Source organism: Panthera onca, chromosome D1 (assembly GCF_046562875.1).
Source record: "Panthera onca isolate mPanOnc1 chromosome D1, mPanOnc1 haplotype 2, whole genome shotgun sequence".
In the NCBI taxonomy this organism is placed as follows: Eukaryota; Metazoa; Chordata; class Mammalia; order Carnivora; family Felidae; genus Panthera; species Panthera onca.
The window spans coordinates 92,786,373-92,813,804 of NC_138348.1; the positions used below are offsets into that span (position 1 = coordinate 92,786,373).

Sequence of the window (27,432 nt, forward strand, 5' to 3'; positions counted from 1 at the left end):
GATAAAATACAATTTGGGGCTAGTGTAGAGGGAGGAATCTGGGAAGAGAAAAATTAACACTGTGTTTTCAAGGTGGTCAATGTATTTAAACCTTTCCAACTTAAAAATTGGAGTTAAATTATACACGTTGTTTATAGATACCTATCCATATACTTCAACTGTAAAATTATGATGAAGTAAGGGAAAAGATAATTTAATATCTAATCTGGTTGTGATTCTCCTGAGCATAGCTTGTAATAAACTTCCTTAGTTTTGCTAATTGGATGGATATTTCCTCCACAAATGAATTGAAAGTGTGTTGGGTGGGTTAGCAGGACATAATAAAAACATAAAACAAAAGCAGTGAACTTCTTGGTCAAACTAACCTCCTTCAAGAGAGCACAAATCATAAAGCAAATGTAGTCATTCCTTTTAGAGTTTGGATTTCTCTAGTCCTCCTTTGCAACTATTTTGCTAATAGGGAATTGGCTGAGACGTCAACTTCTCTCTGATTTATCAGGGCATGGAAGTGTTAGGCATTACAAGAGAGTCAAATTTGAATAGATTTTTCCTGGTTTTAAATTTGGATACTCTTCCAGAATCTGCTCTTCGCATATGTGTGATCATCCTTTCCTGTCTCATAAGAGATTGAACTTGGAGGCCAGAGCCTTTCTAGGGGACCGTTACAGAAGGGGAATGGACAATCCTCACCCCACCACCTGCCTCACTGGGATTACAATCTGCCCTCTTACAGGCACCTGTAAGATAAAGAGGGGCCAAACTTGTGAGAACAATCACCATTTCCTGTTCTGCAGATAGAATTATTGGGTGAAAGGTGCTAAAAGTAAGTCTACACAATAAATACATGGTGCGTAGTCAGCCATACTTGAAGGTGAAGTCAAGTAAATGCCACACAACCAGGATATGGTAAGTGGATGGATAGCCGTGATTTGAGGAAAGTTAATTATCCTCTCAGAGGCTCAGTTTCCCCCTATAGAAGGCAGAGGTAGTATTGATTCTATTTCAGTGCTTGAAAGAATCTAAAAAGTTGTTCTAAGTCATTATGTGCTAATAATAATTCCTAAGTCTTAGCAGCGAAAGTGTACTCACGTGAACACACATCGAAATGTGGCTGTTGGCTTGATTGGACACGAGACACTGGATAAGGGCAGTAGCCAACCTGGAGGGGATTAAGGGAAATGTTATCAAATTGGAATTCTAATAAGCCCTTTAGGCTAGCTGCCTACCATGTTGTCAAGAACAGAGGGGTGTGGAGGGGGGCAGGATTCATGTAGCCTTGATGGCTACATGATTGCCAGTAGACCCAGATCTTTGTGTATGTGCGTCTTGTCACAACCCATTCTGTTGGGTGTGTTCATCTGGTGCCAGCTTCCCTTTACAAATCCCCAGCCCTGTGTGGTGAAAGATAGCTTAGTCAGTTCCATAGGCACCTGAGCCCAGGCTATAAAACAGCCATAGGAAAAGCCTTTTCTGTCACTATAGGGGCTGAGAGAGCAAATTGAATCGCGGGTGCCATGGCAGCAAAAGCCAGGAATTGAGGCGACCTGTTTAATCTTGGCTCTTTGATAACAGATATAGGAGATAACATTCAGAGTCTCCTTCCCCCAAGATAAGAGCGAGTGGCAGGACACTTCTCGGGGAAAGTAGGATTTCACAGTCCACCTCAGGGTGACTATAAAAGGGAATATGTTCATGCCCAAGGCCCCTGCTCAGGATAGAACAGATAGCCTCTCTGCGGGGGGTGGGGGTGGTGTCGAGGAAGAAAAGCCCTTCCCATTCTCTTCCTCACAGAAAGCTTTGTGTTTTTCCCTCCCACCACCCGGTCTGCTCTGGCTGCCAGCCTGCCGCCAGTGTTCTGCCTTCGCCTTCCATTTAACCTTCACTGGGGCTGGAGAGATAGACAGGAAGCAGTCATGCACCCCGCTGCCCCTGCCATTCCTCCTTTTGTAGCCTGATGAAAGCGCTATGTCCAAGAATAATGTAGTTAGAGATCTTTCACGCAGAGCTGGTTTCTGAATTGCTGTTCTAGCTTGTGATTGGGAACTTGGTATATTACTCTGATGCCCGTGCCCGAGCCAGTCACAAAATGATAAAGACTTGGGATAGTTTTGTGGTTAGGAATATAGGGCTCTGTAGCCGTATGGCCTGGTTACAAATCCCACCTCTGTCATTATTGGCTGTGTGACCTTAGACAGGTTAACTGACTTGTCTGTTTTAGTTTTTTTTTTTTTTTTTTCGCCTTAGGATCTGCCTTACAGAGTTGTGAGGATTGAATGAATTAATTCACACAAAGGTTTAGAAGAGAGTACCTGACTTATAGTAAGTGGCCATTAAGTAGTGACTGCTAGGGTTAGTATTGGATAAAGAGTACTTCAGAAAAGAAGAAAATCTGGACAAAACAGGAAAGAATGAGGATGGCTCGAAATCCCGAGGAGAAAATGGTGTAGGGAATTGTCATAAAAATCTAGAGTTAGAAGGTGAAATCCAGAGTATGTCAGTCAAGGCCCACATGAGAAAAACCGCCACTCCCTAAATAATTTGAGAGAGCCCCCCAGTTATCATTTGAAGGACAGAAACAGTTTCAAGGTCATTGGAAAGCGTGCAGTTCATTAAAAGTCCCAGCTTCCAGCCAGCCTAGGAGAGACACAAAAGGCTCCCGCCTATTTTGGGCTTTGCTGAATTTTATTTTTCCAGGCACTTGATGCAGGGACAAATCCGAAGGTCAGTGCTTGCATGCTTGTTGTTGATTCTTGCGGCAGAGAATGTAATGCAAGGAGGAGTCTGGCCTTCCCCCACTGGGTGTGGTGCTTGGAGTTTTGTCTTGGACGTAGCAAATCATCTTTGCCTCTTGGCTGTATGGTGCTACCGAGACTTGCATTTAGCATTAGGCTGGATTAATGAAGCTCTAATAGTGCCTGATGGAGATTGGATTATCACCCGTGTTTAAGAAGCAGACTAAAATCCTGCTGAATGGATGTCTAATGAACACTTGATGAGTCCTCTCAAAGTGCTTGCTTGTAATTGCAGGAAAATAATGAGTCAGCGGATAACCCAAGCACTGCTATTAAATTGTGCTTTCTTGAGCTCCTTTAATGTGTTGCATCGCCGACTGTATGCTTTGTGCACTGGGAAAGTCTCCTTGCTCTATGCCCATGCATCATATATTATTCCCGATTTGACATATGCTAAGAGAACTCGCCTCTCCTAATGTCAGCTGTCTGTGTTCTTGTCCCCCTTGCACTTACCTTTTCAGCGTCTCACACCGTATTCTGTCATGTTTTGAATTTGATCTACATATATACATATTTGCTTACTTTTAAATGGCTGCTTCTTCATGTGAGTCTGTCTAAATACAATTTACCTTCTTATACCTTGTTTGACATGCATAGGCACCTGAAGGATATTGCATAGAGCCCTCATTTATCCTTAGCTAATATTAACTCAAGTGCCACTGGCTTCCACGGATGACATTATTTTAGGAGCTTGGTTTACTGATTTACATTAATCTCTGGATGTTGACTCCTTTGTTTATTTTCCTGTGTGTGAGAGTTTGTGACTTTAGGATTTTCCCCCAACCCCTCCTTTTCTCCCCCCCAAAGAAATATTGCTGAAATAAGAGAATTAAATGACACAAATTATAGAAAAGTTTTTCTTATAATGTACATATCAGAACTTTTTAAAGCCATGTAATAAAGGGACCCCCCATCTTCCCTCACTACAACCCAATTGTTAGAGGTGTATTGATCGGTTCCTTTCATACATTTGCCTTGCAGTGTCCATGATGGAGACAGGGAACACTTACACTCTACTTTGCTGGAGCTGGGGGAGTATGCCACCACGGGCTCGCTAGAACATTTTGGGTAATTAGTAAGCGTTAACAGCATTGGCATTATCCCTTTAGTTACATTAGATGTCAGGGAGTTAATTCTTGACCATTTAGATTGCAGGCCTCTGAAATTGAAATGCATCTAAACTCTATGGTGGCCGTGATCTCAAAGAGATTCAGCCAGAAAATCTGCCCAGATATCCATCTGTCGATTACCTACCTACCAACTTACATCACTATCTTCCTCTTTCTCCCTCTTTCTCTCTCACTCTTCTTTGCCCACAGAAAAGGAAAGGAAACATGGGCATTTCTTAGGTTCATGAGTCATGAACCATTTGGTTGAGGGGCAGATTTATTTTCAGGGGCAATCTATTTATTGCCTGAGGTGGTTTGATTGTAGACTCTAGCATTTGTGTCTCAATGGTGAGAAATTCCTCTTCTCTTAAGCAAACACCTTTTAAGCTTCAGTCCCTGACCAGGCCCCATTCTCTTGGCTCTTTCTCTCCTGGTAGTGCCTCTAATTCAGTTTTTAAGCTGCTTTGCTCTTGCATGCTGGAAGGCAGATGATCTCAGCCTGGCACACACAGAAGCCTCTCTCCTCCCCTGGCCCAGCTCTTCCTTCCTCCAGGCGGGGCCAGGCCACAGATGTGTGCTAATGAGAGCTTCTCTTTGTTTACAGGGTTTGGGATGCTCTGACAGACAATTACATCCCTTCACTCTCAGAAGACTGGAGGGACCCAAACGTGGAGGCTCTGAATGGCAACAGCTCTGACACCGAGGTACCTCTCTGGGGCCCCTTACTTGATAAGGCTTGAGAAGATGTGGATTCCAGTTAGAAAAACATTCATTAATTCAACAGTCTTACCCATTAGGTAATGAAGCTCACCCATAGCTCCAAAACATTGCTGGTAAGACAGGAGTTACGGAGGAGGTGAAGAATTAGATGAGGGGACATCCAGTGTCTGTGAGGTGATTCGAATGGCCGTCTGTAAAAAGTATAAATGCAAATTACTCTGTTGTTGATCTGTGTACTGCAACATGCAAAACAAGGTGGTCTGAAGAGGAGGAGAGTGACTATCACAGGCTTCTCATGTTCAAATAATAATGGTTTAAAAAGAATCAGGTTTTCCTATCCAAAAGGAAGAGTTCAGCCTCACCAAACACAAGATGGCAGGTGCTGATAGATTTGTGGCAAACTCAAAGCCTGGCTAATGGCCAGAGTTGGGGCCTAGACATTAGTGAGGTGGCCACTCAGTGGGGAGTGGCCAATGAGACGTTTATAGACTCGACCGAGAAGCCGTTCTTGTGGCTGAACCAGAGTCACATTCTGTGCTTACTGATGCCAAAGAAGAAGGTGGCCTAAGGGCTTCTGAATGAAGAGAATACTTATTTTTCTGTTGATCTGCATAGGCTATGGGGAGTGACCTTTCAGAAGATCCAAATGACCCCTCCTAGCTGAATCTACATATAGGAAGGTAAAATTATTTAATGGCTTTGTCCACACTAAAAGCCAATTTCTGCCTTGCTTGGTTTTCTAGTTTCAGCTATAAGGAAATTTGACGATTTCTTATCACGAAGGGCTGTCACAGCCCTGTGGGCTCAGCAAATGAGGGAAAGGAAGGTGGATCTAATCTTCATAGGTGCTCCAGAATTGAGTCCAAGTGAAAAAGCAAGAGAGAAATTTCTGCAGATCATTGCCCAAAATAGCACAGCAAAAAGATCAGCAGTTGCCTGATTGGTTGAAAAGGTGGCTGTATATCCTTCTTAACTCTTCTAATAATTAGCAATCCCGAAATCTCAAAACTTCAAGGTTTCATTGAGTGGGACAGGTAAAATGATGACTTCAAGACTCGGAGATTTGATGCAAGCCTACTCATCGTGGCTATAGGAGGCTGTGTCTCAGTTCCTGTTTTGATTCCTGACTGCTCATTTTCTCTTGCAATGCTTATATGTATCCTTATCCCAAATGCAAAGGACAAGGAGGCAACCATGGACTAAATCTAGTTACTGAAATGAAATCAGGCCCGTCACGGTGCAAAAGGCAGATTTCGCTTTATCTCTTTGGCTCCCTTTCCAACTAATTTTGTGGATTAAGCCAAAGGATGTATAAGACCGCCTGCCCTTCAGAAGGACTCTAATTTATCCTCATTTGCAGATTTCCCTCAAGAGGGTTAATATTTCAGGGCAAATTGAATGGCCCCGAGAAGGATGATCTTGAGTTCCACTCCTTGTAGAATTTCTTCCATCTAACCCATGGGAAAATGACAGGGTAGCAGAAGTGGATGGATTAAGGCTGTTTTATTTCATCTCCTTTATTATCTGGATTCATTACAGTAGAAGCTCTTTTAACTGACCTCAGTTTAAATGATTTGCTAGATTAACCAGTGCTCTGTACTTTTATAAAAGAGCGACTGACCCAATGCCCTTGGCTTGCCGAATGCACACAGCTGGTAGGCTTCTTCTAGCAAGCCCTCATAGCTCCTCTTCTACTTAAGTGGTTCATTGCCAAGAATCAGGCGTGTTTGTTCTTGAACGTCTTTATCCTTGTCCTTCTGACTATAAGTGATATAATCAGAATTATGGAAACTGTTGTATTGTGACAGCAAAGAGAATCACATTTTGCATTTGGAAGATCAAATAACACATGTACATGGCTTTAAGAGTCAGATAATACTTTAGAAATATTATAAGACCTTAAAAACCACCCCAGCAGCTCCTGCCTTATCTTTTCCCTATTCCATAGAGCCAACCACTTTTTTTTTTCACATTTATTTACTTATTTTGAGAGGGAGAGTGAGGGAAGGGCAGAAAGAGAGGAAGAGGGAGAATCCCAAGCAGGCCATGTGCTGTTGGCATGGGGCCCAACAAAGGGCTAAAACCCACAAAGAGTGAGCTTATGACCTGAGCCGAAACCAAGAGTCCGTCAGCCAACTGACTGAGCCACCCAGGCGCCCCGAGGCAACCACTTTGATTTCTTTTGGCATATATCTCAAATTTCCTAAGTAATACATTTATATTGCTGTTTGATGATTAAAATAAACAGTTTTTGGCTGTTATCTATTAACTTTGCATGATGGAAGATAAGTTTAATTCTTATACACCACTTCAAATACTCACACTTAGCTTTCTCATAGGATTGTCACCAATTTATATAGTGAAATCAATACTCAAAATATATACCGTTGTAACTATGTAAATACTATTTCTTATTGAATCATGTAGTGTTGTATAAAAATATTTCCTTTCTTATACCACTTTTTGTTTAACCCGGAGTAAAGACTTGACTTTGTTTTTTGTTTTGCTTAGTTTTCTGTATATCTATTTATCAGTAGTTCAATCCCAAATGGAGTGAAATTTAAATCTCACAATATGGTTAAATAAATCAGATATTCTATCAATTCAGAATTTTTTTTTTGTTTTTTGTTTTTTGTTTGGTCTTGAAGCATCCAAATTAGTACTGTCATCTTTCTGCTATGAACTAGTCTGGTTGTATTCTAGATCTGATGCCCAGCTGTTGTCCCTGGGACTTGCCTTCACCTTCATCCTGGGGATCCTTCCTGACTCTCTCCCTGCCTTCTGACTGCCATAGTTTTTTATCTTTCTGGGTTTATTTCCTTGGTTTGTGGGGAAAAAAATCGGTATATTCTGAGAAAGGGTACAGAAGAATATCTTTTTTAGAATCTACGCGAATGTCTTTATTCTCCTGTCATGTACTTGGTTGAGAGTTTGACTTGATAGTTAATTTAGGTTGCAAAAAGTTTTTTTTACTCAGAATTCTGAAGACATTGTTCTCTTATCTTCCAGCTTTCACTTGCTGTTGAGAAGCCCTCAAATTCATTCTGATTCTCCTTCTTTTATATGTGACTAGCTCTCAGGATGTTCTTTTTTCTTTCTCATTTGAAATTTTCCAGTGATGTGCCTTGTAGTGTGTGCCCCCCCTCCCATTCATTCTACATTATACTTAGTGGGCCCTTTCAACCTGGACTAAATTGTGGCATGTTTTCTTGTGTTATTTCTCTGAAGATTAATTCTTTCTGTTTTCTGCCTCTATTGAGATGATTACATGTGTAGTTTTATCCTTTATTATGTTAATATGATAAATTACATTAATTGATTCTCAAATATTAAGTCAACTTTGCGTTCTTGAGATAAATCCAACTTGGTCATGGTGTATTATTCTTTTATTTCATTTCATTTTATGGTTTTCTTTTTTTCTCATAGCTTTACTGAAGGATGATTGGCATATGATAAATGGCACATATTAAAGTGTTCAATTTGATAAGTTTTGACATACGTATACATCTGTGAAACCATCATCACAATCAAGATACTGAACATTTCCGTTACTACTCTCTTTCACCCTCCAATCTCCAGGCAACCCATTTCTGTCACTATAGATTAATTTGCATTTTCTAGAATTTCCTATAAATGGAGTCATGCAGCATGCACTCTTTTTTTGGGGGGGGGCAGGTCTGGCTTTTTTTTTAATGTTTATTTTTGAGAGAGAGAGAGACAGAGCACGAACGGGGGAGGGGCAGAGAGAGGGAGAGGGAGACACAGTATCTGAAACAGGCTCCAGGCTCCAAGCTGTCAGCACAGAGCCTGACGTGGGGCTCAAACTCAGGAACGGCGAGATCATGACCTAGGCCGAAGTCGGACACCCAACCGACTGAGCCACCCGGACGCCCCCTGGTTTGGCTTTTTAAGACTCAGTATAATTGTTTGGATAGTCATCCATTTTGTTGTTTGTATCAATGGTTCATTCTTTTTTATTGCAGAGGGGATTCCATTATATAGATATACCATAATTTGCTTATTCATTCACCTGTTGATGGACATTTAGGTTGTTTCCAGTTTTTGAATATTGCAAATAAAGCTGTTATGAACATTCTTGCCTAAGTCTTTTTGTGGACATATGTCTCTGTTTCTCTTGGGTAAAATAACCTATGAGTGGAACGTCGGGGTCATATGGTAAGTGTATGTTTTGCTTTTTAAGAAACTGTCAAACTGTTTTCCAGTTTGAGAGCTCCAGTTATTCAACATCCTCACCAACACTTGTTATAGATGGCCTTTTATTTTGTTGTTTATTTTTATAATATTTATTTATTTTTGAGAGAAAGAGCTACAGGGTGTTGAGCACGTTTGCGAGTAGGGGAGGGTCAGAAAGAGACGGAGACTTTTACATTTTAGACATTTGAGTAGGTATATGGAGTGTCTTATTTGGGTTAAATTTGAATTCCCTTAGTAACATATGATATGGAGCATCTTTTCATGTACTTATTTACCATCTGTGTATCTTCTTCAGTGAAGAGCGCATTTAAATCTTTTGCCCACTTTCTTAATGTGGTGTTTGTATTCTCTTTAAATAGTTATTATTCTTTTTTTAAAAATTTTTAAATGTTTTTATTTATTTTTGAGAGAGGGAGACAGAGCATGACTGGGGGGAGGAGCAGAGAGAGAGGGAGACACAGAATCCGAAATAGGCTCCAGGCTCTGAGCTGTCAGCACAGAGCCTGACGCGGGGCTTGAACTCACGAACCGCGAGATCATGACCTGAGCTGAAGTCAGACACTTACCGACTGAGCTACCCAGGCGCCCCTAAATTGTTATTATTCTTTACATTAGAAGATAAAATGAGGCATACTAAATTTTTAAGAGTTTACTTGAGTAAGAATCAAATAGGACAGTGCCAAAGCTAAAGTGGTTAGGAGTGTTCCACCAACAGGAGCTACAGGAAAGACTTTTATATAGAAAAGGTAGAAGCAAAGAAGGAAATTGATTAACTATAGCTTAAGTGGTTGTATTATTTGGGAAAGGCCAGTTGGCTGTTTGTGATTGGTTGTTCTTTGGCTTGAATTCTTAACCTTGAGGCATTAGAGACTTAGATTTTGGTTTGCTTAGTAGGCTTCTAAGTCATTGAAACCACATCACTCTAATGGCCTCCTTGTTTAATTAATTTAACACATATATTCTAGACATAAGTCTTAAGTCCTATGTTTTGCAAATATCTTCTTTTTGTCTATGCTTTTTAACTTTTTTAACCTTATCTTTTGAAGGCCAAATGTTTTTTAAATGTGATCAATCCCAATTTATTGATTTTTTTTCTTTTATAGTTTGTGCTCTTTGTGTAGTATTTATTTATTTGTTTATAATTTTTTTAAATCTTTACTTATTATTTTGAGAGAGAGAGACAGAGCACAAGTGGGGGAGGGGCAGAGAGAGAGCGAGACCCAGAATCCAAAGCAGGCTCCAGGCTGTCAGCTGAGCTGTCAGCACAGAGCCTAATGTGGGGCTCAAACTCATGGACTGTGAGGTCATGACCTGAGCTGAAGTTGGATGCTTAACTGACTGAGCCACCCAGGCACCCCCTCTTGCGTAGTATTTAAGAAGTCACTGAGATTTGTTCTTAAGTCTTCTGGAAGTCTTATAGTTTTAGGTCTTCTGTGGTTTATGATTCATTTCAAGTTAGCTTCTATATATGGTGTGAGGTAAGGGTCAAAGTTGGTGTGTGTGTGTGTGTGTGTGTGTGTGTGTGTGTGTGTACGTGTATGGCTATCGAATTGTTCTGATACTACTTATTGGAAATATTGTTCTTTCCCTATTAAATTGTCTTGGCACCTATGTTGAAAATCAATTGACCATATATGTGTGGATCTATTTCTGAATTCTTTATTCTGTTTCATTGCTGTGTGTCTATGCCAATACCATGCTGTATTCATTACTGTAGCTTTGTAATAAGTCTTGATATAAAGTAGGACAGCTGACCCTTGAACAACATGGGTTTGACCTGCGTGGGACCACTTACATATGGAGTTTTTTTTGTAAATACAGTATAGTACTGTAAATGTGTTTTCTCTTCCTTATGATTTTCAATAACATTTTCTTCTCTCAAGCTTACTTTATTATAAAAATACAGTATATAATACATATAACATACCAAATATATGTTAATCAACTGTCTATGTTATCAGTAAGGCTTTCATCAACAGTAGGCTACTTTTAGTTAAGTGTGGGGGAGTAAAAAGTTACATGTAGATTATCACTGTGCAGGGCATTGGTACCCATAACCCCTGCATTGTTCAAGGGTCAACTGTATAAGTCTTTCAACTTTGTTCTTTTTTTCCGAAGTTGTTTTGGGTATTTTATTTTATTTACTTTTTGTTTTTATATTTTGTAAAGTTTATTTATTTATTTTGAGGGAGGGAGGGCAGAGAGAGAGGGAGAGATAGGATCCCAAGCAGGCTTTGTGCTGTCGGTGAGGAACCTGATGCAGGGCTCGAACTCACAAACTGTGAGGTCATGACCCGAGCTGAAATCAAGAGTCAGATTCTTCACCAACTGAGCCACCCAAGAGCCACTCTTTTGGCTATTTTAGGTCTTTTGCATTTCCATATAAATTGTGGAATCAGCTAATCAATTTCTATAACTTGCTGAAAATTCAACTGTGATTGTGTGTTAAATCCATAGATCCACTTATGTAGGTAGATCAATTTATTATGTTAATGTGATGTATTACATTAATTGATTTTCAAATATTAAAGCAACCTTTCATTCTTAAGATAAACTCCACTTAGTCATGATATAGTATCGATTTTACATAATGTGGGATTTGATTTGCTAATATTTTATTAAAGATTTTTGCATCTATGTTCACAAGGAATCTTTTTCTGTAATTTTCTTTTCTTGTAATGTCATAACATGAATTGGGAATGTTTCTACTTTCTGAGTTTGTCTTAGACTGGTATTATCTCTTCCTTACATATTTGATAGACTACACCAGTGAAACCGTCTGAACCAGGTGTTTTCTCTGTGGAAGATTTTTGGTTACACATTCAATTTCTTTAATAAATGTAGAGGGGACAGGGCGCCTGGGTGGCTCAGTCGGTTGAGTGATCAACTTCGGCTCAGGTCAGGATCTCGCAGTTTGTGAGTTCGAGCCCCGCATCAGGCTCTGTGCTGACAGCTCAGAGCCTGGAGCCTGTTTCAGATTCTGTGTCTCCCTCTCTCTTCCCCTTCCCCACTCATGCTCTGTCTCTCTCTGTCTCTCAAAAATGAATAAACGTTAAAAAAATTAATTAAAAATAAATAAATCAATAAATGTAGAGGTGTTCAGATTTTCCATTTCTTCCCAAGCTGATTTTGGTAAATAGTGTTTTTCAAGGAATTTGTTCATTTAATCTAAATAATTGAATGTATTGACCACAAAGTTGTTGATGATATGTTCTTATTATTTAATGTCAGTAAGATCTATAGTGATGGTCCTCTTTTTATTTCTGATCTGCTAATTTGTGTTTTCTTTCTCCTTCTCTCCCTCTCCCTCCCATCCTCTCTCTTAAGTCTAATGATGGGTTTGTCACTTTTACTCATCTTTCCAGAACAGCACTTTTAGTTTTCTTTTCCTCTGTTGTTTGTTCATTTTCTCATTTGTTGATTTCTTTCCTTAACTTTATTATTTCCTTCCTTACACTGACTAGGGTTTTACTAAGCCCTGTAAGGTAGGAGCTTAGATCAGATTTTAAACTTTAAAAATAATTGTCTTAGTCCACTCGGGCTGCTATGACACAATACCACACACAGGATGGCTTATAAACAACAGAGATTTACTTCTCACAGTTAAGAAGGCTGGACATCCAGGGTGCCAGCATGATTAGGTTCTGGTAAAGGCCCTCTTCTGGCTTACAGACTGTCAATTTCTGGCTGTGTCCTTATTGGTACAAGGGATCTCAGGAGCTCTGTGGAGCCTCTTTTCTAGGGTACCAATCCCAGTCATGACGGCTCCACCCTCATGACCCAAGCAAATCCCTGAGTGCCCACCTTTAATACCATCACATTGAGCATTAAGATTTCAACATGTGAATTTGGGGAGGACACAAGCATTCAGATCAGCAATGCCATGAGCATCTTAAAGTAATAAAATTTCCTTTCAGCATTGCTTTAGCTGAATCCCATAGTTTTGATATGGCATGTTTTTGTTAACCTTCAGCTTGAAATATTTTCTAATTGCTCTTGTGATTTCTTCTTTGACCTATGGGTAATTTAGATGTATGTTGCTGAATTTCAAAATGTTTGGGGATTTTATAGTTATCATTTTGTCATTGATTTCTAATTTAGTTTTGGCAAGAACACAGTCTGTACAAATTCAGTCTTTTAAAATATATTGGGATCGATATATGGCTCAGCATATGTTGTATCTTAGGAATGTACTATGTGCCATTGAAAAGAATGTATATTCTGTAATTGTTGGTTGCAATGTTCTATAAAGATCAACTAGATTAAGTTGGTTTAAGTGTTGTTGAATTCTTCTATATCTTAACTGATTATTTTGCCTGTTTATCCACTACAATTTGGTTTTTGGTTTTAATTTTTATTATTGAAGTAAAATTGACATATAACATTAAATTAGTTCTTTTTTCAGGTACACAACATAGTGAGTTGACAATTTTGTACATTATGCAATGCTCACCATGATAAGTGTGGTTATCATCTGTCACTATATAGTGTTATTACAATATTATGGACTATATTCCTTTCCTGTGCTTTTCATCTCCATGATTGATTGATCGATTGATTCATTTATTGTAAGCTCTATGCCCAACGTGGGGCTTGAACTCATGACCCCAAGATCAGAAGTCATATGCTCTACCAACTGAGCCAGCCAGGTGGCCCCCCCCGCCCTGATTTGTCTGCTTTATAACCAGAAGTTTGTACCTCTTTAGCTATTTGCCCATTACCCCCACCAATCTTCCCTCTGGCAACTATCAGTTTGTTCTCTGTATTTATGAGTGTTTCTATTTTTGGTTGTTTTGTCTTTCAGATTCCACATATAAGTGAAATCATGGTATTTGACTATCTCTGACTTATTTCACTTAGCATAATACCTTCTAGCTCCATCCATATTGTCACAAATGGCAAGACCTCATTCTTTTTCTTTAATATTTTTTTTTTTTTTATTTTTGAGATAGAGAGACAGGGAGAGTGAGTGTGTGTGCACGTGTGCGAGTGCACAAGTAGGGGAGGGGCAGAGAGAGAGGGAGACAGAAGATCTGAAGCAGGCTCTTCTGCACTGATAGAACAGAGCCCGAGTCGAGGCTTGAGCTCATGAACCACGAGATCGTGATCTGAGCTGAAGTCAGATGCTTAACTGACTGAGCCACCCAGGTGCCCCAAATTCTCATTCTTTTGTATGGCTAAGTAATATTCCATTGTGTATATATATATGTATATATATATACGTATATATATATACATATATATATGTATATATACATATACATATATATATATGTATATATATATACCAGATCTTCTTTATTCATTCATCTATTGATGGACACAGGTTGCTTCCATATCTTGGCTATTGTAAATAATGCTACAATAAACATAAGGGTGCATATGTCTATTTGAATTAGTGTTTTCATTTTCTTTGGGTAAATACCTGCCAGTGTAATTACTGGATTGTACGGTGTTTCTATCAGTCCTTTTACTTTTCACCTGTTCCTGTCTTTATGTTTAAAGAGTGTCTTTTATAGATTGCATATAGTTGAGGTTTTTTTTTTTTATTATTATTCTTATTTTTGAGAGAGAAAGAGAGAGAGCCGGGGAGGGGCGGGGAGCGGGGACTCTTCCATGCCATCAGCGTAGAGCCCAGCCTGCAGCTCCATCCCACGAACCATGAGACCATGACCTGAGCTGAAATCAAGAGCCAGTTACTTAATTGACTGAGCCATTCCGGCACCCTCATCTTTTATATTTAGTCTGAAAATGATGACGTGTGCTTTTTCGTTCATTGGGTTTAATTCATTTGCATAGTGTTTAGTCCATTAACACTTAAAGTAACTTGAATAGTTTGTGTTTTTTTTTTTTTTTAAATGTTTATTTATTTTTGAGACAGACAGAGACAGAATGTGAGTGGGTTAGGGGCAGAGAGAGAGGGAGACACAGAAGCAGGCTCCAGGCTCTGAGCTGTCAGCACAGAGCCCAACGTGGGGCTCGAACTCAGAGCTGTGAGATCATGACCTGAGCCGAAGTCAGACGCTCAACTGACTGAGCCACCCAGGCGCCCCAAATAGTTTGTGTTTAAATGTATGATCTTGCATTTCTGTTTGTCCTCTCTGGGTTTTTGTTGTTGTTGTTATTCCTCTGTTCCATCTTCCCTGCCTTCTTTTGGGTTAATCAAATTTGTTTGGTATTCCATTTTATTTCTTCCATTAGATTTTAGCTATACCTCTTGGTGTGTGTGTTTCTGGTTTGTTTCTGTTTTTGTTTTTTACTGACTTCTTTAATGATTATACTCTGCATTATTAAGTTATCATAGTGCATTTAGGATTAATATTATGCTACTTCACATAAAATGTAAAACACTTTCTGCAGTATCAGTATATTCCTGTTATCCTCTGTGCTATTGTTGTCATATATTTTATTGCAATCCATATTATGTACCCCGCAACACAAAGTTTTTATGTTTTGCTTTAGACAGTTAGTTGTCTTGTAAAGAAATTAGGAGAAGGAAAAAAGCATAAATTTTTAATATTTACCATTTTTGGTATTATTTGTTCCTTCCCGTGGGTCTGATTTTTAATCATTTCCTTTTAGGCCAAAAAACTTTCTATAGGATTTCTTGTAGTGTTAGTTCACAGGTGGCAGATTCTCAGCTTTCATTTATTTCATGTTTTCCCTTCTTTCAATGGTCACAGCCTTTCACTGTCTATGCCCAGTGCCTCAAAACAATTGGCTCATAGATTTTTTCCAGATTTGTAGTTGTATGTGGCTGAAGTGGTAAGTCCAATACTAGCTACTCTTTTGTGGCTGAGAGAGACCATCTCTTGTGTTTTTGTGTTTTGGAATTTGTTTTATTCAAGTGTTGGACTTAAAATGATCTTCTGCTTTTTCTACCCTCCCATTTTCTATCCACTTATTTTGCTTTACTCTCTCGGTGATTTTCTCAACCTTATCTTCAATTCTTCTTTTGAAAATACAGATTTTGCTACTAAAATTTTAGTGCCTAAGAGCTCTTTCTTATTGTTTTTTTTTTCTTTAATTAATTCTACTAAAAAGACCATGTTTCAAGGAAGCAGTGTTTTCTTGATGTCTTTCTGAGGGCAGTAATGATAGGAAGGAGTTTCTTCTGCCCTCTGTATTGCTTTTGATTTGCTTTTCCTATGTATTTGTTTCAGTCCCTGTCTTTCATGTTGGGGATTGTCTGCAAATGTTTGACAGTCCTTGGGCATAATTTCATATTTAAAAGTGAAGCTAGACCCATTGAGCTCTTCCTTTGGGGCAGGTCTTATCTCCTGCTGCCCCCACTGTAGTGATCAGTAAGGACCTGGTCATTTTTTTTGTAGGCCCCAAATATTGACATGTATCTATAGGTCTTTTTTCTTGGGCAGTGTAATAGAAATGTGCTGGTTAGTGACTTGAGTCATGTTTTGCTTGAGGAGGATAAGCCTGACTGCCAGTGTCCTTAGAGCCTAATAAGGGCAGGAGGGTCTTGGTGAGTATGTAGACTTTCACTTAATCCCTCTGTTTGGGGCAAGATCCCTCACCCCTGCTTTCAGGTGGCCACGGGTATCTTGAGTCCAGGGCCTCCTAGTTCAACCTTTCCAGAGTAAAATCTCCACTTCTTTTAATGGTGAGAGGGCGGTAGTTGCCCTTCTACGTGGGAAGGGAGAAGAGACCCAGGGTCTTGCTGCTCCTATGAAGAATCCCAGCAGATCCTTCTTTTTGCAGCCCCACCTCCCAGTACCACCTGAAGTCTCCAATTCTGAGTCTTTCAGCATCTTTGGGGTAAAAGCACTTACTTTGGGAAGCCTCCTCCTACAGAGCTTACTCCTGTAGCCTGCTAGCTCAGCATCTGCTTTCTAGCATCTCCTTTGCTGTTGTCTTTACTCTGGTTTGTTTTGTTCCTGTGGGATATCCTCTTTTGGTCCTTTAGCTCTCGCTGTAGTCAGATTTCAGGAGGAAGAGGAGATAATGGAGTGTGTGTGCTATCTCCTGTCTTCCTCCTGCTATGAAAACACAGAAATGGGAAATCATTTAAATCATCTTAAAAAATTGTGTTCTGATGTGGATGATAGGAGAAAGACAACATGGAACCTCTACTCAGAGGCCCATCATGAAGAAAAAGGCCTTGGCCTTACGTTAGGAGCTTGGGGGAAAAATACGTGTACACTTACATTTTTAGGTCAAAATACTATGCTCGAGTTCTGTAGTATTATTATTATTTAAAGTTCTCCACGTTTATTGGGTTTTTCAGTTAATCAATACTTTGTCCCTGATTGATGTACAAGACAGTCTCTTTTGTCCCTGTAACTTGAATTAATAGCACATGGCAGTTGTCTTGGATAAGAGGAACGAACATCCAGGACCGGGTGTTCCACTCTTCTGTTTTCCAGGTGACTAAACAGCTAAGTTGTATGTGGACAGGGACCGACTGTAGGAGGCAATAGTGTTGCCATTCCTGTCTCTTTCATGTGTTCATTAATTCGTTCAAGAAGCGTCTGTTGTCTACATGCTGTTTGCTGGGCTCTGGTGCATCTCACTGTGGGGATTCAGAGGCATTGACTTAACCCCACACAGATGTTTCCTGGTTGTTCACAAGCATACAGGGGATGTAGTTGTCTTTTCCCTGGGCTGGGTGCATGCCATTGATTTTTTTTTTTTTTTTTTTAACTTTTGACCGAAGGTGAAAATGTACCTTCATTCTCTTACTTTTGGTCAAGAAGGCAACCACCTGTGTGAAACAATTGTGATAAGGGGAGGGAATAGAATCATCTGGTTAATAGTCATTATTGAACACAAGGACCCTGTAATTTCAGTCCTCACTCAGACTTCTGTGCAGCAAGACTTGGCAGTCTTATAGGCTCCAGGGAAGGTTCTCCACATTTAGTGTCAAGTTTGAAGCTACCACGTTACAGCCTTGGGGGCACATCCTTGACCCAAAACAGGAGGAAGAAATGGCTTGTCGAATAGTATGGCCAGATCTTTTCTGGATCTCGGTCTTTTTTTCTCAGTTCTGGAAAGAAGTCACTGGGAAGAATGATTTTTCTTGAAACAGTCATAGTTCACTTCTATAGTATGGACACAATGTGAGTTTTAGTCTACAAGCTAATTCAGCCTTAAATGACCTAGCCTGCAGGTTGTTTTTGGCTTTAGTCTTCCCAATGCCACACAAGAGACTAAACAAACTCCCTGTAGCAATTTCTAGGTCTCTCATATATGAGAATAAGAGTGTATACATACTCTTCCACGTACATAAGTGTGTGTGTGTGTAAATCATATAATCCTATCCATATGTACTAGTGTTACCATTTTTCAAATTTTTTTCTTTTTTTTCCCTATTTGTTCCCACCCAGTTTTCCACTCTCTGCCTGAGATATTGTCCTGGTAAAGAAGGGAAGTAGGGAGTCTATAAAAGGCATTCATAAGGAAAGAAGTCTTGTTGAGAAGGGACACAAACTGTAGGCAGAACAGAGTCTGCTAGGACGGGGAGAAAATGTGGGAAGAGCCCTAGAGAGGGTAAGGAAGGAAGAGAGAATGAGAACCAAAAGCTAGAGAGGGAGGAGAAAAGGCCAGGGATGGGGTAGATGTGTGAAATCAGAGGCAGGGGGGATAATCCACACATGAGAGCGGAGGGAAGGAGCCAGGACTTTAAGTACTTTGTGTTTATTTCTCCTTTTATTTTACTTTTTAGCATCAGGCTTCTGAGATCTGAGAAAACGTGGGGTAGGGATGGCTCACACAATACTAGGAACTCAGGGTGACTTATCATTCATTATAATTGATTTTCAGGTCTCTTTTTACCCAAGCCTGACAAATCAGACCCGCAGGCTTTGTGCCAGAGGGAGAGGCGAGAAAGCTCCAAGAGGCATCCATGCCACTGCTCGGGTTCACTAACATTTAAACAGCAAGAAGCGTCTGTCCCTAGAAGCTCCCTCCCTGCTTTCAGCCAGGAGCTCAGAGGGAAGACCTTGGGAAAGCAGACAGCGTAGCTCAATGATGCAGTATTAGCAGTCAGTGAAAATTGGCCATGTATCAGAAGATATGTTTTTAGAGTAGGTTTAATGTCAAAGAAATTCTGGTTATATCTCACACTCGCCTAGAAAATCATCCAAACAGAAAACAACAACCTCTGTTCCCCAGGGTGAGCCTAACTTCTAGCTTCTGGGCCTTTCTGGCCCTGAGAACTTTTGCCACAAGTGTAGTTGTGAACAAAGCGGGGCTCCGGGAGCTTCGTTCTGCAGAGTGGGGAGTGCGGAAGCCAGGCGGCCACCACAGGTGGTAGGTAAACTTGGCAGAGAGAGCAGCATATGGGTTCGCCAACAGAAATAGATGTCACCATCTGGCGCACAAGCCCCTCAAATGATCCCATTACTTCCCGGTCTTACCCCTCATCCAGGATGAGTGCAGACAGCATTTGAGATATATTTGATTAATTTTTTAATGACATAGTCCTAGTTTCACGCAAACGTGGACAGAAGATGATGTGTTTTGTTAGGGGCATCTGCCAAGGTGGAGCTCAAAGAAGAGGGGAGAAATTTCTGAGGATAGATGATCTCTGACATGATTGCTTGGGGTAGAACTGGGTGTTTTCTGTCGGAACAGAAGTGTAATCCCCAGGGAAGAGGCAGATAAGCATGCCAGCTATCAAAGAGCAAGTAAAAATTGATTCCAGGAAGAGAGGTGTCTCTGCAGAAAGATTTCCTGGAGGCTCTCCTTACCAGCCTTTATATGCTCTCAAATCTGACTTCTGGGCACAGACAGCCTGTGGGGTGATTTAGTGGTTTATTTTGTGTAGGATTTGAACCTAAGTGCTGGACCGTGGCTGTTTGGGATATGGTCAGTAAAGCCAGATGTGCTGTGAATACCTTGTTGGATTTCAACATCTAGAATCACAATGGCTGTGAACTTTCAGAATCTTACTTGGCATTGTGGAATTTTGGAGAAACGACAAATGTTTCAATATTTTTGATGTTTAGTCTGTCCTGTAGTTCACATGGTCAGGTGATACTGTGGCATGCCTCATGTAGATTCATCACCTCCTTCTGCAACTATGACACCAAGCCTAGAATTCCAATTCTAATTCCAATTCCAATTCCAATTCCAATTCCAGACAGCCTTTCATCAAGTTCTAAAAGCTTGACTGTTTGGATTGGAACAACCCACCCGTTAAAATGCCTAATTAAGTAAACTCTGGAAACAAAACCCCAGATTGAAACTCCTTGTATAAATAAGGGTGACTTTGCTGCAGGAATTGTCGACAGTGTAACTTGCCTTGGGAAGGTCCCTCGTTCACACAGGGACAACCTGTCTGTGGGTTAAAGAACAGTGCTCCTCCCTTTGAGTCAGACATCCCTCGTTGTCCTTTCCTGACTCAGGAATGCATGTTGTGCAGGAGGGCTGTGTTTGGAATTGGGTGAAACTCTGGGCACCTCTTCAGATTCCCCTCTTTATACAGTGGATGGACGGCCGGAGGGGCCTCTCAGTCATGTTATCCGTTCTAGATACCAGAGAGTAAAGAGATCCCTGGTTCTGCTGATGATCCATTAGAATTCCACCCCCTCCCCACCCCCCTTCAGATCCATGAGAAGGAAGAGGAAGAGTTCAACGAGAAGAGTGAACACGATTCTGGTATCAATGAGGAGCCTCTACTCACAGCAGATCAGGTACGAATATTTCTCTTGGTTCTCGGGACTTTTTGTTCTCTGGCTCAAGAAAAAGTTTAAGTACACATACTTGTCACATCTTTTTATTTTATTTTAATTTTTTTAAAGTTTATTTATTTTTGAGAGAGAGGGAGTGAGCAGGGAGGGGCAGAGAGAGAGGAGAGAGAGAATCCCAAGCAGGCTTCATGCTGTTAGTACAGAGCCCGATGTGGGGCTTGAACTCACGAGCTGTGAGATCACCACCTGAGCTGAAACCAAGAGTTGAACGCTTAACCGACTGAGCCACCCAGGTGCCCCTTGTCACATCCATTTAAGGCAGAAGAAAGATATATGGTCTAGTGTGGCTGTGTTGATGACTCGGCGCATCTGTGATAAGGGATTTCATTTCTCTTTATGCCTTAGTTTACCCACCTGCGGTAAATAGGAACATAATTCCTGACCCTTGGGTTGGGCGGGGCTCATGTTTGATTACGTCCAGAGACAGGCCCAGTGTTGACTGGCTTCACTTCTTGCTAAGCCTCTGCATGCAATCCCATTAAGAGTCAAGACACTTAAATAAGGGTCCTAAATCCCTGTTCCTGCAAAGATAGAAGTGGCAGATGAGGCTTTTGTTTGATGGGTATTTTCTCATATTTCACAGAATACTCAAAATGTTGAGCCTTACAAAGGGACTCTTTTTTTTTTTTAATGTTTATTTACTTTGGAATGAGAGAGAGAGAGAGACAGAGTACAGAGGGGGAGGGCAGAGAGAGGGAGACACAGAATCTGAAGCAGGTTCTAGGCTCTGAGCTGTCAGCACAGAGCCCGACGTGGGGCTCAAACTCACAAACCATGAGATCATGACCTGAGCCGAAGTCAGATGCTTAACCGACTGAGCCACCCAGGCACCCCCCAAAAGGACTCTTAATATGCAGTTGAGTCTTTGTTTAAAAAAAAAAATGTAGTGTTTGACATTTGATTGAATTAGTTATATTTTGGCTTTAGTCACTTATTACTTCAGGGGAATAATCTTGGGTCTTTGGATTCTTTTTTCAACTTTTTAGTCAACAAATATTTATGGGTGACTTTTTTGAGCAGGTGCCATACAAGTTTTTCACAAAGTAGTTCCACCAAAAAACTCCACCAGGAGCCTTTGGTGCCAGACAGTGCTTTTTGGTGAAAGGAACTCTGTGGTAAAAAGGTGGGATTATAAACAGATGAGGTCCAAGAGATTGAAGGGAGCTGGATAAAAAGAGAATAGGGGCCAACAGTTATTCTTGTGAATGGTAAGAGAAATACGATTCAGTGATCCAAAGTCAAGGACAAGTAGTCTGAGAGACGAGAAACTGAGCCATAAAATTTTAAAGGGGGTTTGTCATTTGCTTGCATTTTATAAGCGGCTCTCGGCAAAGACTAAGTATTCCCTAAATTGGCTGAGTGGAGTTGAGAAGTTGTGGGGATAAAATAGAAATTATTCTCAAGGAGGGCACCCTAAGTCCCCTTGTCCTTGGTCCAGCTGACATGCAGAAACCTGCTTCAGGGACCACAGTCCAGTAGCCTGGAGCCTCAATCCATCCCAGAATCGACAGACAAATGTATAAAAATGCCCTATTGTGACAAGACCCATCTGTAGACGCCTTTCAGACCTTCTTTGCTTGTTCCATTTTCTTTATGTGTAAACCATTAACAGACGAATCAGTCCTATGGCAGTCCTCTCATTCAGCCCTCTGCTGGGCCCTGTTAACAGTCTAGATTACAGCTGGTTCCCTATCTATTTTCTGCTCTCCGGACCCTACCTGCCCTTTTGTTATTTTGTCATCCTGTTTCATACTTGTGTCTGGGCAGCCTAGTTCCTGTCCAGGTGAATTCTGGAGAAATTTCCTCGGTGTGAAAAAGCCTCCCTGTTTTGAGCTGTTCTAGGAACAGCAGAAGCACCGTGACAGTTAATGGACTGGGTTTTGTGCTAAAGTTGGTTGGATAAAGTATTTCCTCACTTAGAAATAAAATGCTCAGCAGATTGAAGTAAATGTTCCCTTCCAGGCAGCTTTGCTTTGTTTCCCGAAAGAGGAGTTTATCTCCAATAAAGCACTCATCTAAATGGTGTTCTTGGAAGCGATTTCACATTAAAGTGTGCTTTACATTAAAGAAAGAGTGTATGTAAGACTTTGGTCAGATCTATTTTTATTATTATTCAATATGTATTAAATAACGATACCGCTTTGGGAATTTCACAGGCAGCAAATTAGAAACTTCCTTAACCGATCAAAATTTGAGCCAGCCTGTCCTTCCAGCAGAGAACAGAGTTAGCACTCTCTTGTGTACCTTCTTTAGGTCATTGAGGAGATTGAAGAAATGATGCAGAATTCCCCAGACCCTGAGGAAGAAGAGGAGGTTCTGGAAGAGGAGGATGAGGGAGAAACCTCCTCCCAGGCTGACTCTGTCCTCCTTCAGGAGATGCAGGCCTTGACCCAGACCTTCAACAACAACTGGTCCTATGAAGGTGAGGGCCCTGGAGGGTGGGCTTGCCAAGGAGAAAGACCATTCTGGGCCAGGCCCTGGGCACATGCTTCACATGTAGCTAATAGAACCTCAAATCGAGGAGGCTGGTGGCACCTTTCTTACTGGGCATCAGGAGAGAAGTTAGCCTTTTTGGTGGGGAGGTGGAGAAGAGTCAGTTAAACAAAATAAAAAAAGGCAAAACTAACCAAAGAATAAGACCAAAGCAGAAAAAGGAGAAGAAATCTGAGCCCACTATCCAAAGTGATGCTACTGTAAAATCAATGAAAAAGGTAGTAATAATGATAGCTGATATTTTTGGGAGAGCTTTCTATGTGCCAGACCCTGTTCTAAGAATTTCTGTGCATAATCTCATTTCCTCCCCACGCCAACTCCATTAGGATCGAGGTAATTGAGTATCCTGAGAGGTTAAGTGACTTGTTTGATGCCACTGTGGGGGAAATATAATTAAAAACAAAATCTCCTCCTCACCCAGAAAACCGTTCCACAGAGGAGAAGAGAGAAAGAGGACAATTTTATTATTGAATAAGCGTTAAGCCAGAATGGGGTGCACATCACAGGCAGAAAGAAATCCTACTCTCGTCTACAGCTAAGTGGATACAACCCATTACATTAAATAGGTTTTGCAATCTGGAGTCAGGCGACTAGTTAGGCTCCTGTCATCTTCCTTGGTGATTACTTTTCAAAGCCGTGACTCCTAGGGGGTTGGGAAAACATTCCTGAGCCCTAAGACGGGCAAGAGGCTTATTTAGCCATTAAAATGATTGGCATCTCTCTGCAAAGGACCCAGGAAGCCATTCTCAAAGAAAAGTCAGGTAAAGGAGAGAGAAAGTCTCTTCCCTTATTTTCAACAGGGAGAGTCAAGGCTCTAATTTTTTATTTGTATCTGCCCTTACACTACATGCAGGTCACGAGGGGTGGAGCCCGTATGTGAAGCCAGGCAGGTTGATTCCAGAATCTGTACTCTTAATCTGGGTTAGCTCTCTGATACAGGTTTGTAGTAATTATAGTCACACAAAGAAAAAGGCGGATGAGGCGTGAAATGGAAACATGTAACACAGTGAAGGCACAATTGGGTATAAAAGTCATCGGTCTGGAGGGGTAAGGGTACCCATGCTGCAGGAGGGGCCGAGGAGATCTGCATGCAGGCTGGTGGGGACTTGGAAACACAAGAGGGAGAAGGTGGGCCGGGCAGGTGTAAAGTTCCAAACATGGTAAAAATTGAGGCCTGATCTGAAGAACTGTGTCCTGAAAATGAAACTCTGCAGCCCTAAAGAGTAGAGGCCAGGGGATGGCCAATGCAGAAGGAATGTGCTGGGAATGATGGGGCAGACTTGGCTGCCTTCAAGCCGTTCTCAGCCACACAAAGGCCCCAAACACAGCGGCATTCAGCGCAAGACTCCCAAAAACAGCTGAAGTGCAGAGTGAAATGGCAAATGCAGAAGGAGGAGGCAGCTCCAAAGAGCAGAAGAAATGGGGAAGGTGAACCAAGGCAGCAAACACATAGGCCAGAGCAGAAACGGGGAAGTAAAATGGATTCTGGGGCCGAAACAAAAGATCTCAGAAACGGACAATTTGAAACGATGCCTCCCTCCTCCCCTCCACAATCGATTTTATTTTATTTTATTTTTTTAATTTACATCCCAGTTAGTTAGCATATAGTGCAACAGTGATTTCAGAAGTAGATTCCTTGATGCCCCTTACCTATTTAGCCCAACCCCCATCCGACAACCCCTCCAGGAACCCCCTGTTTGTTCTCCACATTCAAGAGTCTCTTAATGTTTTCCCTCTCCCTGTTTTTATATTATTTTTGCTTCCCTTCCCTTGTGTTCATCTGTTCTGTGTCTTAAAGTCCTCCTATGAGTGAAGTCATATGATATTTGTCTTTCTCTGACTAATTTTGCTTAGCACGATACCCTCCAGTTCCATCCACGTAGTTGCAAGTGGCAAGATTTCATTCTTTTTGATTGCCGAGTAATACTCCATTGTATATATATCCCACATCTTCTTTATCCATTTCATCCATCGATGGACATTTGGGTTCTTTCCATACTTTGGCTATTGTCGATAGTGCTTCTGTAAACATTGGGGTGCATGTGCCCCTTCGAAACAGAGCACCTGCTTGTATCCCTTGGATAAATGCCTAGTAGTACAATTGCTGGGTCATAGGGTAGTTCTATTTTTAATTTTTTGAGGAACCTCCATACTGTTTTCCAGAGAGGCTGCACCAGTTTGCATTCCCATACAATCGATTTTAAATGAAGAAATCTTAGCGGACAAGAATTTAAGATAAAGTTATCTGTATCCCTTTATCTCAGGTTCCCTTTCCTTTTCTCTGATGGCAGACTCTGTGCCAACCAGCCAGGGTTCATTTTTCAGTGTGTTGACATTTCCCATGTTCCTGGATATCTGCACTCGCTGCCGGACAGGACTGGAGGGGTGAAGAGGGCATCAGGTCACTGCGCTTATTTTGCTGTCCGGCTATATCTTTTATTTATTATTTATTTATTTTGAGAGAAAGAGAGAGAGAGAGCATACGCAAGGAAGGGGCAGGGAGAGAGGGAGAGATTGAGAATCTCAAGCAGGCTCCGTGCTGCCAGCACAGAGCCCGATGCAGGGCTCCAACTCATGGAACTGTGAGATCATGACCTGAGCCAAAACCAAGAGTCGGTCACTTAACCTACTGAGCCACCCAGGCGCCCCTCTCCCCCTGATTCTTGACCCATTTTACACTTGGAGTATTATAGAAATAGAGAATAAGTAGGAACAGGAACACAGGATCAAAACGGCACATGTCTGTCCATGTGCATTTTTGTGGACAGAGTCCACAGGCTTCCTGGGGGGCTATTTCTTCTTCCTCTTTTGTGTCCCTGAAAGGGGTGTTCATTCTGGCTGTCGGCATATGGGTCCCTCCCTTCCTGGCAGCCCCTCAATTCCCAGTCCTATAAGGGGTTGGCAGGGGTCCCCTCTGGAGAGGCAGACCCACCTCAAGCAGCAGCAGCCCCGGGAGCCTCCCCGTCGGGCTCTGGCTCGGATGCAGCTGTCACCTGCGGGATGGCCTCTCCCTGCAGGCCTGAGGCACATGTCTGGGTCGGAGCTGACCGAGCTGCTGGACCAGGTGGAGGGCGCCATCCGGGACTTCTCGGAGGAGCTGGTGCAACAGCTGGCCCGCCGGGACGAGCTGGAGTTTGAAAAGGAAGTGAAGAACTCCTTCATCACGGTGCTGATTGAGGTTCAGAACAAGCAGAAGGAGCAGCGGGAGCTGATGAAGAAGAGGCGGAAAGAGAAAGGCCTGAGTCTGCAGAGCAGCCGGATAGAGAAGGGAAACCAGATGCCTCTCAAGGTACGCAGACCCCCAGGGGGAGGACCCGGTGTGTCCGGGCCCCGGATCCTCGCCGTGTCAGGTCCCAGTACCGACCCTGTGCAGGACCCGTAAGCAGCGACTGTGAGCAGGACCCCTGGCAGACAGTGGGGCTGTAAAGAGGCAGAAGACACCCCTGTCTCCTTTACTCCCCCAGAGGATCCCGGTCCAGCTGAGGGAGGCGGGACGCAGACATCGGAAAATACTTGCATATGGCATGTGTTCCCTTAGGCAAGACCTTAGAAAGAGGGGTGACAGTGTTTAGTATTGATTGGCATTGTGCCCTGGGACTCAGGGTCAGAATCCCTGCTATTCGTCCTGACTTACCTCTTTAGGATGTCAGTAGGGGTGTTTCAGAATTGAAAATTATGACTCCTTACTGTCATATTAACAGGATTCTCCAGACCTGTGGTTCTTGATGAAGGAAGCTCAGGAGAAATCATCCAAGATTTTTCAAAATACCTTGGCCTAGGCTCTATCCCAGACCCATTGAATGGGTCCTAGGCTTGTGCCTTTTGGGAAAAGCTTCCCAGTGAAGGCCAGTAGCTTTACATCCGCCCTTCCCAGTGGCTGGACATTTTGTTTTCCTCCTTAAGACGCTTGCGTCATCATCCGCCCCAGGTGTCCCGTCCTGCTTCATTCTTCCCTTTGCTCATGGAGGGGAAGTGAGGAGTGGAGGGGGAAGTGAGGAAGCGAGGGGAGCACAGGGGGCCTGTTGCCCTGAGGGACAAAGATGAGAGTCTCTGAGACTCTACGATTGGTTCTTGCAAAGCTCAGGCTTAAATTTTGGCCTGTCCCTTAGCCTTGGTGTTATCTGGGACACGGTGGTCGTGGGTGGGTCTGGGTAGTTTAGGGAGGGCACCGAGGTCCCTGGAGGCGAGGACTGCGGAGCTGGAAGCGTTTGTTCTTGAGCCCCCCTCCTCTTCACAGCGCTTCAGCATGGAAGGCATCTCCAACATTCTGCAGAGTGGCATCCGCCAGACGTTTGGCTCCTCAGGAACGGACAAGCAGGTACAAGCAATTCCCTTGCTCCCAGCTTTCCTCCTGGACTCTTGCAACTTGGTGATTCCCTGGGATTATCCTGGGAC

General features: G+C 42.0%; 1 protein-coding gene and 1 non-coding gene across 5 annotated transcripts in view; one reads left to right on the forward strand and one right to left on the reverse strand.

Moving 5' to 3' along the window:
• The window catches only part of FEZ1 (fasciculation and elongation protein zeta 1), a 43,826-nt gene that overhangs the window by 7,937 nt on the left and 8,457 nt on the right, over positions 1 to 27,432 (forward strand). For 3 of the 4 annotated variants that reach the window (XM_060605150.3, XM_078432925.2, XM_078432926.2), the window contains exons 3-7: positions 4,506 to 4,605; positions 20,401 to 20,487; positions 22,798 to 22,966; positions 26,055 to 26,326; positions 27,275 to 27,355. In XM_060605150.3, the coding sequence (XP_060461133.2) occupies positions 4,506 to 4,605; positions 20,401 to 20,487; positions 22,798 to 22,966; positions 26,055 to 26,326; positions 27,275 to 27,355 (709 nt within the window). Of the gene's footprint in view, positions 1 to 2,686; positions 2,722 to 4,505; positions 4,606 to 20,400; positions 20,488 to 22,797; positions 22,967 to 26,054; positions 26,327 to 27,274; positions 27,356 to 27,432 lie in introns of those variants that run through there. The other variant, XM_081790354.1, reaches the window with a different exon arrangement.
• Positions 13,415 to 13,487, reverse strand: TRNAR-UCU (transfer RNA arginine (anticodon UCU)). The gene has a single exon. It is a non-coding gene; the product is annotated as a tRNA-Arg (tRNA).